The 13,833-nt window shown below is 36.7% G+C and overlaps 1 protein-coding gene across 2 annotated transcripts in view; it reads right to left on the bottom strand.

The window, feature by feature from the left end:
- Positions 1 to 435: 435 nt before the first annotated feature.
- The window catches only part of ppp1r12c (protein phosphatase 1, regulatory subunit 12C), a 31,059-nt gene continuing 17,661 nt past the window's right edge, over positions 436 to 13,833 (bottom strand). The window contains exons 13-21 of one of the 2 annotated variants that reach the window (XM_005166226.6): positions 12,522 to 12,609; positions 10,893 to 11,010; positions 10,631 to 10,743; positions 10,387 to 10,436; positions 9,183 to 9,231; positions 8,982 to 9,086; positions 8,848 to 8,898; positions 8,593 to 8,643; positions 436 to 1,982 (exon numbers count right to left, since the gene is read on the bottom strand). In XM_005166226.6, the coding sequence (XP_005166283.2) occupies positions 1,896 to 1,982; positions 8,593 to 8,643; positions 8,848 to 8,898; positions 8,982 to 9,086; positions 9,183 to 9,231; positions 10,387 to 10,436; positions 10,631 to 10,743; positions 10,893 to 11,010; positions 12,522 to 12,609 (712 nt within the window). In that variant the 3' untranslated portion in view covers positions 436 to 1,895. 2 annotated transcript variants of the gene reach the window in all.

Here is a 13,833-nt window from a genome sequence, read left to right on the forward strand (position 1 = left end):
AACAGATGGGATATATTTGAAACATTTATGTAATATAATTCTTGTAATTTTTATAGCTTTCTTTTCAGAGAAAATGTATACAAACTTTGTCCAATGCAATCGGAACTGGAGAAAAGGTGAATTGTCTTAAGAAGTTATTATTTCATATAGCCACTAATTTCTTTACAATAACAATATTTCACATTCAAGATACAAATATAAAATAACAGCAACACTTATAGCCACATTTTAAATTTGTAGAACAAAAGTCCTAAAAGTCCTGCGATGTAAAACGTAAGGAATCATATTCTCAAATTTGACAAGGAACCACACGTTTGTCTACTACTAAAAATCTCATTTCATTTTTATACCACTGCCACTAATAGAAAAGCAAACCCCTGCAAATAACGTCTAGCAAGCCTTTTATTTACGCGAGAGATAAAAGCAATGGATTACTTTATTGGCTGTTATGAAACCACTTGCATTGATCTTTATTGGTCAGAGAGAGCAACCGACTCATTAGTTTTTTTAAAGCGACAGAGATGACTTCTATTTATATAGAAAGGCACATTTTTGGCAAAATACACTTGCATGAACAAATGCTTAAATTCTGAAAGCAAAGATTGTAGGGGAAAACAAATAAACAGTGGTAAACTTTCCAAAGCTTTGACCTATGGTGCCAGTTTGGTTTAGGACAAAACTCACAGTCACAGTACAAAACACATTTGTGTCTCTTTCTAATAATAAAAAAAGAAAGAAAAAAAAAAAGATTACAGCACTGGCAGAACACAAGAGCATCAAAATTCACCATATATAATATATTCATAAATATGCAACAACAAAGAAAAAGAGCAATTCTAATGCCTGTTTGGTCCAAAGAACAGTAGTCAGCTAAAGTACAGTGTTAATTCAGATACATACCGATAAAAAGACACACTACTATAAACCTTCTACTGTCTCAAAAAAAGAGACCCCTGAGCAATGTCGTTACTGTTTGGCACATTTCTTTTTGTTTTTGTTATTTACCTAACGTAATAAGAAATATTAAAAGCATATTAAGCTAAAATAATAATAGCATTGCCCAACTGACAACGCCATGGCATTAAAAAGCTCAATTTAAACATTTCTTAGTTCGGTAACACTGCAATTTCAGCAATAGGCATTTAACATATTAAATAATGCTTAACAGATCAGAAAGGTTTGTACATTCAAATATAAATGTATATGAAAATATATGAATTAAAATTCCAATTCAATTTTAATGTACATGAATCTGATCTGCTAACATTTCAGATCTGTGGTCTGTAATATTATAGTTGTTAATGAACAATATCCTAATCTAAATTCTATGTATCTTACAATTCTGATGCATCTATCTTTGCAGATTTCTACCTGCTAAAAAGGCAAAGCTCTTGCAATGGCGGTTGTCTCTAAGTGAAACTTAACAGTAAACCTGAACTGAAACTTCAAATGATCAATAACACTGTCATCAGTGCAGCCCAGTGTATTAAGGACACAATAATGAACTACTTTAGTGAGATGGCTAGCCTGCAGAATTTTAAGAAACATTAAAACTATAAAAAGCAGCAAGCGCATTGCACGAAATAAGTCAAAAACATTAAAAATGACACAAGAGCACCCTGAATAAGAGCTGAATGCCGTAATCTAAAACATATGAACAGCAGATAGTTCTAAAGTCATTACAAATTCCAGTTTTCGTCTAGATTGGAAGCTAAACAAGGCCTTATAATATGTACATATCCATATGAAGAACAGTAGTTTAATCTACCCCAGTCAGAGGCATACGTCCCAGAGATCATAGAGGGTGAGCAAAACGCTGTGCGGTTCTTTGGGCGGGTAGGGGGACAGGAACGTTCCCATGGAATTCAGGAAAACAATGTGAGGAACCCAGAGGTTCATTTAGACAGCTTACTAATGACACGAATGAGAGCTGCATTTTCATCCTTCAGTCTCTGGTTATCAGCACGCAAATCCACGAGCACCTAGGACAGAGAAACAGAGGTAGGTGAGCGGGCACACATGGCATCTGTAATATACAGTGCTCAGCATATACAAGTACACCTCTTACAAATCTATCTTTTGAATTCATATTTTAATAGGAAACTATACACTATTATATTTGTGCAAATACGTTAGTCAGTACTGATGCCAAATCTGGAGCAAATCTAACAAAATAACTTACGATAATGGTCCAAAAACTAGTACACCCAAATGTATATGTTATAGAAAAATGTTAACAAAATTTAACAAAAATTTAGCTATTATATTTTTTGTAGATTGTATTTTTTATTTTATTTTTTATTTTTTTGTAATATTTGGCTTGAATTTAATCGTATTTTCGTTCAATTTCTAAATATGTTTGGAGACTACAATATATTTTAATAAATACATCTGTTTAATGAATCTGTTATGTTTAAATGCACCAAAATGCATTGCCTATAGCACAGGTGTCAAACTCAGTTCCAAAATGGCCGCAGCTCTGCACAGTTTAGTTCCAACCCTAATTAAACACACCTGATCAAACTAATTGAGTCCTTCAGGCTTGTTTGAAACCTACAGGTAAGTGTGTTGGAGCAGGGTTGGAACTAAACTGTGCAGGGCTTCGGCCCTCCAGGAATTGAGTTTGACACCCCTGGCCTATAGTCACTAAGAAATGGATTAAAATATTAATTTTCCCAAAATAAAGTGTACTCGATTATGCTGAGCACTGTACTTTGTAAAAGGCTCTGTGGATTTGGCATGACCATCATTTTCAATTTTTCTGCACAACATCCCACCATCTTGCATGTTTGTTCTTCGAGTTGTTAATGATGGGTCATTGCGTTTTTAGCTAATTAAAAAGTAATCCTAGATCTGCCTAACTAATCTCGAAATCCATCTTTTCTACAAATCTCAACAGATTATCACATAACAAAATAAAAAAGGACTTTTTTTAAGCTGCACTCATACAATAATGAAGGTGTCAGTGTGCAACACTTAAGCCTCACAATTTAGTAAAGACAAAACAACATTTTGTTATGTGTTCATAATGGAGGGTAAAATAAAAATAGCTGTGCATTAAATGAAAAAGTTCACAGACTATTAGGAGTGTATGAATTGTAGAGTGCATATACAGGACACATAATGGACAGCTAATGGTTTTAGAGGTTAACTTTGAATCTTAAAAATCTGAATCTGTTGTGTGTCTAATTTCTTCCACTTACTCTCCAACATCCACTCTCTGCATTTTTTAAATGGTTTTGAAAACTAACTAGTGCTGGGGAAAAGAGTCAGCATGAGTTAATAATAAATATATACAGGGTTCATACACATTTTTACTACTAAAATTCATTGATTTTTCAAGGACTTTTAAGTCAATTTTCAAGACCTAATGTTTCATATAATGTTACGTATACGTGGTAAATAACAAGAAAAACAATGCAAGTTCAAAGTTATTAGAGCATGTCATAAATCATGAAACAATCTATGTATTTTAAATTAATCTTTATATATACGTAAAATTTACTTCAGTAATGCTCACGACACAGCACTAATGATGTGAGAGCATGAGTTTGGCCATGGACAGACAAGAAGACAACCAACCAATATTTAAGTATACAGATATAACTAAGTTCCATGACTTTTCCAAAATTCTGTGGGTTTTTTAGGTTTTCCAAAACTTTTCCAGGACTGGAAAATGCCATGTCAAAAATCCATGACTTTTCCATGTTTTTTTATGACCGTTTGATCCCTGTATATAGCATATTTTCCAGAGTAAAGGTTGTGTTTATAAATGTGCCAATTATGTAGATAAGCGCTCATGTAAAAGACAGTGATGACCGCAAGTTTGTGATCATGTAACTGTTCCTTTCCTCTTATCATTTGACTGCATTTGTTTAAAAAAAAAAAAAAAGATTGAATATATAAAGGTGACAGTGCAGATTATGTTGAATCTGATAACGAGTGTAGCTCCAAAGCTAAGTTCAGACTGCATGATTTTATTCCCTGTTTTTGACTCGCCTACAGGTTTTGAGAAATAAAAAAAAACACAGACAAATGCTCATTCATGTGAGTAACAATCACACAGTGTGAACTATCAAAGATGCAATCAGAGAGAATTGTTGATGAGTCGCCGACACCCATGAAATATTCGGCATGCTAAATATCAGGAGCTGTCGGTAATTTAAAATCATGCCATGTGAAATGTGTTCTAATTGAAAATAACATCGGCGATCACCTACAGCCAATGAGAGAGCAGCATCTACTTGTAGGGGTACCAGTAGGCTAGCAGGAGGTTGAGGAGAAGTTAAAAGCGCTTATTTTCCGTTTATTTGGACCCAGGAAATGGAAGAAAAACGAGTGGAAATTTGGCAAGAGCAGCCATGTTTTTATGAAGTGTCATCTGAGCAATATCACAACCGGGTAAAAAAAGAAAAAATGTTTGAGAGAAATTGCTAATTCCCTCCAAAAGCCAGTGAACAAAATTTATTTTCTACCCCACTAAAGGCTTCTTTCAAATTAAGTAGTTGATAACAAATAAAATAAATATACTACATATAAATATATTATAGATATACTACAAGACCTCGTGTTGTTTCCATGTAACTTCTCGCGTGTGTCTGTTTGTGAGACGTAGTTTGTGGACGGAGACAGCGCTTTCAGGGATTCTTGCAATTATATAGTCATGTAGTGTGAACCCCCTGTCACTGATCCATCTGGCAGTGTAAACACAGCACCAACAGAATGCTAACCCCAGATAGTCATGCAGCATGTAAACATCTGTGACACGACTACTCTGAAAATCGTGCAGTCTGAACTTGCTGAACAGTGGCCCTCCTAGACAGAGTTGACACCCCGTCCAAATACACAATGCTTTTTATCGTGCGTCAGTACTGATTTGTCTTTTGCAAATAATTTAACATGTACTAAGTGCAGTTTATTTATAAACTAATTTCGAGGTGATCAAGTACTTATGATTGCTTGCTACTGGTCCCGCATGATTCAATCTATGATTCACCAATCAGACGATTCCTAAGCCACTATAAATACCCCAAGTACCCTAACAGCCATCTTCGTTTTGAAGAATCCCCCCTTCCACCCCTAATCCTCCTCCTTTCCTAGATGGGTGGCATGGTGGCCCAGTGGTTAGCACTGTTGCCTCACAGCAAGAGCGTCACTGGTCCTAGTCTTTACCAAGCCAGGAGACGTTTCTGTGCAGAGTTTACAAATTCTCCTCGTGCTCACATAGGTTTCCCCCTGCTTCCCCGGTTTCCTCCCACTGTCCAAAAACATGCAACTTAAGTTAATTGACAAATAGACTCGCTCCTAGTAAGTAGTTATCTCTTAAGAGCAATCACTATCTGTTCATTAGCTACTACAGCAGTAGAGTTCTTGAGATCTACCTGAACTCGAGGATCTTATAAGCTTAGGGCTCTCTCCCGTAACAGCATGCCAAACAAGCTCTATAATAAATCATCAGCTAAGTGTGAACTCTTGAAGCATTTATATAATTGTATAGGGGACCTATTATGCCCCTTTTTATTTTTTAAAATAAGTCTCTGAGGTTCCTAGATTAAAGTTTCAGCTCAAAATACCCCACTAATAAATTTTTATAACTCTTTGAGACTGCTTCTTTTAAACTTTGATGCAAATTGTGTCGTTTAAGTGACTGTTGCTTTATGGCCCATTTCCACTGAGTGGTACAGTACGGTACGGCTTAGTTCATTAAGCTTTTATGACCGTTTCCACTGTCAAAAGGGTTACCTAAAAGCGAACCGTAACATACCACTTTTTGATCACCCTTTGCAAAGGGTACCTAGCACAGCAAAAGGGTACCAAAAAGGGGAGCTAGATGCACAACTGAACGCTATTGGTTTACAGAGGTATGTCACTCACTCATGGACAAGCCAGAATAAAAAAAAGGAAACAGCCATGTTTTGAATGTACAGCCAAGACATTACACCGTAACAATATATACATATAATAACCAGCCATGGTCAACCCAAGCTCAAACAATACTTGTCGTCGTCTTAATGAACAGCCACAAAGTGAAGAAGAACAAAATCTGCTATGTCCTGTTGTTGTTTTTACGAGGACGTCTAAAAGTGCGAGCGGTTTCACTTTCTCCAGAGAGCTTATGGGTGCGTCTATATTTGAAATAATGAACTTCTTGAGCTGATTACAATAACGTGCGTGTGATTTTTTAAGTGCTTCTGACATCCGATCTATTCAGAAAGGGACAAACGAGACACTGACGCACAAAAAAAACAAAGAAGAAGCCGAAAAAAAAGAAGCAAATGATTCTTTCTGCAATCTAAAACATGAACAAACTGCCATGTTTAATTATTATCATAGTCTTTTGGACAATTTGAACTCGGAATGACGGAATTACTCTTACAGAGGTTACATGTGCTGGTGAAGATTAAAGATACAGATTAGAGTTATGCACTGACTGGGCTATTTTTCGTATTATTTTTGAAAATAAGGACTAAATGTGCGCTGTGTGTAGTTCTTCTGTAATTGCTATTGTATCGGAGACTGTAAGGGTCTGTATGTGCAAATAAATGTTCCATTTATTTATTTATTTCATATAATTGCAAACATTACAGCAAGCTATTTCACACCATCATTGATCTGCAGTTATAATAAAATCATGTTCATAGAAAGGTTAGTATTGAACATTTATATACACAAGTATTTGTGTGTATAAAGCATCTGTTTTGTGAGAAGTGCTTCTCATATGATATGTGAACTGCCAGTACAGCTTTACTTTGACACTTTCTCAAGCGAGAATGACGTAGACTGAAACTTTGTCGTACACCACGCCCACTAAGAGTACCATTGGTACCCTTTTAGCAGTGGAAACGCAAGCCTGACAAAGGTGACCCACACTGACCTGTACTGTACTGTACCAATTAATCGAAACGGCCCATTAAATTCAAATGAGATTGTGCTCCCAGCCCCCTTTTTTTTTCTTTTTTTTTTTTTCAAAGTGGACGGAGCTACAAATGCTTATATTTCAAAACAGGATTAATGTTATTTCTTTGAAAAACTGAAAATGTCAAAAAAAGTTATAACATTTATAATGCCTCTTAGTCACTGACATTCTCTTTGGCACAAAAACTATAATGGCAGATGACTTAGGTCTGTCCATGTTAATGAGGGAGGGGCAGCACAGTGGCGCAGTGGGTAGCACTGCCGCCTCACAGCAAGAAGGTCGCTGTTAGAGACCAAGCTGGGTAATTTGGCATTTCTGTGTGGAGTTTGCATGTTCTCCCCGTGTTGGCGTTGGTTTCTTCCAAAGACATGCGCTATAGGCAAATTGGATAGGCTATATTGTCTGTAGTGTATGCGTGTATGTCCTGGTACTCCAGGTTAGGGATTGAGCATTGGGCTGACGACCCACCTCATAAAAATTAGATGTTACAAAACACCAACATGGTGCAACTAAATATCAACTTCGATATAAACGGCCCTGAAACTAAGTAGTATGTTAATGAGGGAGAGGTCTCTTTTAACGATTGGGACTTTCCTTCTCAGATGTCATGTATAAAGGGAAAATTTCAATTGAAGTGTTTCTACAGGCTGTTTTTATGAAGTGTAATTATGAAAAATTAAATAAATTTTTTTTTTTTTTCATTAGAGGCTAGCTATATTCACACACAACTGTGTTTAAACCCCTTATAAAAAGTGATTTTGGAAAACCCATTAACCAATATGACCTATAATGTTTTTTTTTAATGCACAGCTGTAACCCAATCCTTATAGTTATCATTCATAGTGTCTGGTGTGCATGCAATACATTTTATTTTTGCAACTGTCACATGTACAGCACTTTGGCCAACCCTGGTTGCTTTTTTTTAGGTTCAAGAAACCCTTGAGTACTTTTTTTAATTTTAAAAGATTTGTGTATGTTGAGCATCAATTACGACAATGATAGCACCTGTTTGCTTTATTTGTGGATAAAACTTTATAATTTTGAGCTTTTGTCAGCTAATTTCATCTTCTGGGTTTAAAAATCGGTGACATAGCGTTATCTGCCTGTCCAGTGATGATGCGTCGGTTTCTCATTATTATTCATAGAATGATGACTGCCTGTGCTTTGCGATGACAGTCCCATATGGACAGACCTGCCAGTTTTTAAAACGGTGGCCACGCACGGCACACAGTATTTAGCCGTTCATGAAGGGTTGTATGTTTGTTTCCATGAGGTTTGCTGCATGGTTTTCCACGCAATGCTGTTAGGGCCAATACAGCAAAGCTGTTTATGTGTAGCAAGCATTTTTGTCAGGAGAGCTGTACGAGATTTGGAGAATGCGGACTTTGTCTTTTATGAATAACATTGAGACACATCACCTATATTCGTGCTGCTGTGCTCGCTTTTGTTTAAAATCTTCCAGATTACCAGCAGGGTTAATGGTTAAATCAGATAGGGCAAGAGACCTCCTGCACAGCTATCCACTGTGTCTGCATTCAGACCCAGGGATTCAGGAGGGGAGAAGTCCTCCTCATTTATAGTGTTTATATAAACATAATTATCTTTATAATCATATAACAAATTGTGGGTATGTGTATATAAAATTAAGAATAGTCTACTGTATATGTAGCTCTTACTTTGAGTTCATCTTCTAACTCAAATGCTCTCCGCTGAAGAAGTTTCTTTTCCTGTGAAGAGCAGATGAAAAAAACCTTCATAATTAAAAACCTTCTACGTTAAGCTGCTTTGACACAATCTACATTGAAAAAGCGCTAAAAAAATAAACATTAATTTAACTGAATAAAAAAAAAAATAGGTAAAACTGTGCATTATTCTTACCACAAAAATTAAAGAAACTCAAACAAAGACAAAGCATGAAACTTCAAACTTACATATCTCTCCAGCTCCAGTAGGGCTGGTCTGTCTGATCCATTCTCTTGATTCTGTTTGTTTAAAAACAGAAAACTAGCTCACTTTAATAGCTCAAAATATTTTTCTCCACTTTCATGATCAAAACACCTCTCACCTGTTTGAGTTTCTCCAACTGAACTTTACTCTCATTTAGCTGAAGCTGAGTTTCCTGAAGCTTCTCCTTTAGATTTCCATTCTCTTGCAACACCCTCAGATACAACTAAGATAACATATACCATAAATAACAAGAGTGTGAACCAGTTCACGTTATTAATGATTAGTATCTTAATGTTTAATGTGTATTAAAAACAAAAACCTTTCTATAATCCAGAGAAGAATGTATGGAATCGTCTAGCTGGTGATCCCTACAAAAACAAACAATACAGTTAAAATAACATTACATCATATTAAACACAACATTTATATTATTCTCTCAATATGACATTTTAAAACAACTTATTTAAAGCTGATCAGCCAACAATCCATCAACACATATTAAGAAAGATGTCACAGAAGAATGCTCCACCTGAAAACAACATAGCACAATCCCTACACACATAATACATGGTGAAGACCAGACATCCCATTTTGGTGTCAGAATCCAATTGAATTCTCAAACAAACAAATAAATGCAAGCAAACTGCTTAGAAACACCACAATAAAAAATACTTTAATGATTCAAATAACTTAAAAGGAAAATCTGCAAAATAATATATTAAACTGCAAAAACTTGCATTCAGTCTAACGCCGGGGTGTCAGCTTCATCGCTTGCCATTGACTTTGAATGGATGACGTCAGGCATTGCCGAACTGCATTGTGGATCTGTCGGCGCCACTTCAGAGGTATTGCTCATTGCAGAAATTGGGACTGGCTCAACTTTATAAGCGCCGACTGAAGCGTCAGCCAATCAGATCATTGTATGCAAATACACCAGCACAAACAGTGGCCTATTGATGAGTTATTTCATTGGCTGACGCTGCTTTGACAATCACGTCAGCCCCAACTTCAGACACGCCCTCTGTCAAGCGTTGACGCTGAAGCCCTGTGTGAATGGGGCGTAATGGTCTAGACTTTGATTACTATTGAACTGGAATCATTTTAAAGAAAATGATTTTAGCTACTTATTTATATTTTGAAGAAATGAGCAATGTTTATCTCTGTTAATGTGTTTAACATATTATTTTTAATACGTTTTTAATAAGTACCACAGTGTGTGACACTCTTAGCAAGGCGACCAGAAAGCTATGGAGGATAAATAGCTCACCACTGTTTCTGGACAGAGAAAAATAAAAGCGAGGGGAACTTCCACCCCAAATATTCATCCTGATTCATAAATATTCCTGTAAGCAGTCATTTTTAGGTCCAGGTACATGTATAAAGGGGGCTATAAACTAGTTGATGTACAAATGTTTAAAACACACACACACACACACAGACACACACACACACACACACACACACAGACACACACACACACACACAAACACGTGCGCATGCACACAAACATTAACATATCAAACCTTGCATTGTTGTCTTGTTGTGCATCTTCATTTGCATCCATATCATCATTCTGAACAAAAGTAAAATATCAATAAATGTCAGTTTTTACACATTTGTTTGTTTTAAATAATTCACCACTAGTGGCATTAACTTTTGAAACTTCAATTTAAAAGTTATAACAAAGTAATAAAGTTACCTATTAAATCCTCGCCCACTGAGTGTGAGTGATAATAGACTGGAGTTTAATACATATTCACAGCTCACCTCTTCAGCAAGTTGAACAACACCAGTCGAGCGTCTCTCTTTCCTCCCTTTTCTGCGATCTCTTACTCCTAGTTTTGTTTGTGCCTCTAAAGATTCCCTCTCCGGATCAGTGTCTAATGCAGGGAGAAAACTCAGAATATCTATACAAATTTCATAATGATTGGATTAACAAAAAAAAATCATTACATTCCACTGAAGAACTAACAACACACACACACACACACACACACACACACAATAAGCCGACAGCACGGAGACTCACCTCTCTCAGCTGGTGTCACTGTGACATTGGGGCTCACAGGCTGAACACTGACATGCTGAGGTTCATTGTCCTTCACAATACTTCGTTCTGCTTCCTTAAGATCCGTCAGTGTTACTCCCTGATAATCAGAATTTTAAGAATCTTTTAAATATCAGTAAAAAGAAATAGTAAGTTTACCATTTAAAAATTAAAAATAATAAATTAAGTTTTTACATTCTTAAAAAAGACGTACTGAAATATGAAAGTTTTTGACATTTTCAGAACCTAAAGAGGTTGAAATTAAGGGGAAATGAATCCATCCAAACTGCATTTTAAATTTCACGACAACAGCTGTCAGCTAGGTTTATTATGCAGACACACTCATTTTTGGGAATGTGTTCTGGTGCAGATTTGAACACTTATGCCACAGCCATATCACCCTACAGCCCAAGACCGGTTACTCACTAAAGCTAAGCAGGGCTGAGCCTGGTCAATACCTGGATGCGAGACCACATGAGAAAACTAGGTTGCTGTTGAACATGATGTTAGTAAGGCCAGCAGGGGGCGATCAACCTGCGGTCTGTGTGAGTCCTAATGCCTTGGTAAAATGAATACTCTCGGTTTGGACAAGTAAACGTCTTTCAGATAAGACATTAAATCCGAGGTCCCGACTCTCAGTGGTCATTATAAATCCATTGGCCCTTAATGTAAAGAGTAGGGGTGTAACCCCGGTATCCTGGCCAAATTCCCTCCATCAGCCCTTACCCATCATGGCCTCCAAATCATCCCTATCCACTGAATTGGCTTGATCACGTTCTCTCTCCACTCCACCAATAGCCAGTGTGTGGTGAGTGCACAGGCGCTGTTGCATCATCCAAGTGGATGCTGTACACTGGTGGTGGATTGGAGAGGTGCCCCCTCATGATTGTGAAGCGCTTTGAGTGTATGGTCATTTAAATAAACATTACATTACATGTATTGCTGGGGGTGTTTTCGTTCACTCTGGGGTGATTTTGAGTCTTAATTTGGCCACAACTTTCTCTGCATTTCAGCAAATAAAATGTTATTATGTGACCACCCTTATTTCGACACATATTTTGGGGAAATTCTTTGAAAGTTTTCCAAAACTCTTTACTACACTTTAGTTATGTTGGGGGTGACGCAGTGGCGCAGTAGGTAGTGCTGTCGCCTCACAGTAAGAAGGTCGCTGGTTCGAGCCTCGGCTGGGTCAGTTGGCATTTCTGTGTGGAGTTTGCATGTTCTCCCCACATTCGCGTGGGTTTCCTCCGGGTGCTCCGGCTTCTCCCACAGTCCAAAGACATGTAATACAGGTGACTTGGGTAGGCTAAATTGTCTGTACTGTATGAGTTTGAATGAGTGTGTGTGGATGTTTCCCAGAGATAGTTTGCGGCTGGAAGGGCATCCTCTGCGTAAAACGTGCTGGGTAAATTGGCGGTTCATTCCGCTGTGGCGACCCCGGATTAATAAAGAGACTAAGCCGAAAAGAAAATGGATAAATCAATAGTTATCTTGGTGGCTGTTGAACGCCATGACACCATATTATCATGCATTCTTGATTATTGTTGGTTTTCCCCATTTGGAATAGGTAAAACTGAGTGTGTGTGATTTGTTAGGAGTGTGAACACGCACCTGAGTTGACCGCCGTGACTGCCGCATGAGACGTGAACGTGCTTTCCTCTGAAACTCAGACTCCTCATCTCTCACTGGAGCCTGATACCTGAAAACAAACAAAACACAACATTGTTTGTGTACAAAGCTGAAAGGGACAGTTTACCTCAAAAAGGAAAATGACCACACTATTTACTCATATTTAAGTTCTTCTAAACCTTTAGCTATTTGTTTTTTTCTGTTGAATGCAAAACAAGAAATTCTAATGATTCCTGACAAAAGCAGCCCTTGACATCCACAGTATACAGAAACAAAAAAATACTATGGAAGTCAACGGCATTCTTCAGTATATCCTTTGTGTTTAACAAATGAAAGAAACTCAAATAGGATTGGGACAAGTGGAGGATGATTAACTCACTGCAGAATTTGCACTTTTGGATAAATCTCTTTAAATCCGTTTAGAGTTATATTATTAACATGCTCATTTTATGCAATGCTTAGCAACTTTCATTCTGAAGTAAATATAACTTTAAAGTTGTAGTAATAAAAAACAGGAACAACATTAGAACATTACAAGCAACAAACTAAAAAGCTCTATAGCTGAATATTGAAAGCATGTGCATTTCCGACTTGAGGCTGTAATTGACTGCAAAGGATTTGCAACCAAGAATTAAAAAGTGAAAATTTGATTTATGAATATTACTCTGTCCCATTACTTTTGGTCCCTTAACAAGTGGGAGGCACATATGCAAACTGTTGTAATTTCTACAGTGCTCATCTGCTTTGGATGTAAATACACTCAAATTAAAGCTGACAGTCTGCAGTTAAAGCACATTTTGTTCGCTTCATTTCAAATCCATTGTGTTGGTTTTTAGAGCCAAAATGTTAGAATTGTGTTGATGTCCCAATATTTATGGACCTGTCTACCCTAGTCTTACCTTTCGGTGGCCTCGCAGTGTGACATCACAGTTAATTAGATAACTTATGGGTGAAAGATGTACATATTAGAATTTTTTTGTGAAGAACGGAAGCAAGCTGGCCGTAACAATTTTTAAAAAATATATATATCGACTTGGTAGTAGCATTTTGGTTTTTGGCAACACCACCTAAACTTGGAAGTATTTGGTGTTCAATTATAACACAATGGGGTACCATTTTACAAGAAGGCTCCAAATGTTTAGATTAGTTAACTAATATTTCCCAATATGCTAATTAAATAAAAGTTAAATCTGCTATGTTACATTAATATAACAGAAACTTCAAATATTTCTACTGAACAACTTAAAAAAAAACTATTACTAAAATTAATTTTACTATAGCTTATAGTTAACAA

The sequence above is a fragment of the Danio rerio genome, chromosome 6 (genome assembly GCF_049306965.1).
Source record: "Danio rerio strain Tuebingen ecotype United States chromosome 6, GRCz12tu, whole genome shotgun sequence".
In the NCBI taxonomy this organism is placed as follows: Eukaryota; Metazoa; Chordata; class Actinopteri; order Cypriniformes; family Danionidae; genus Danio; species Danio rerio.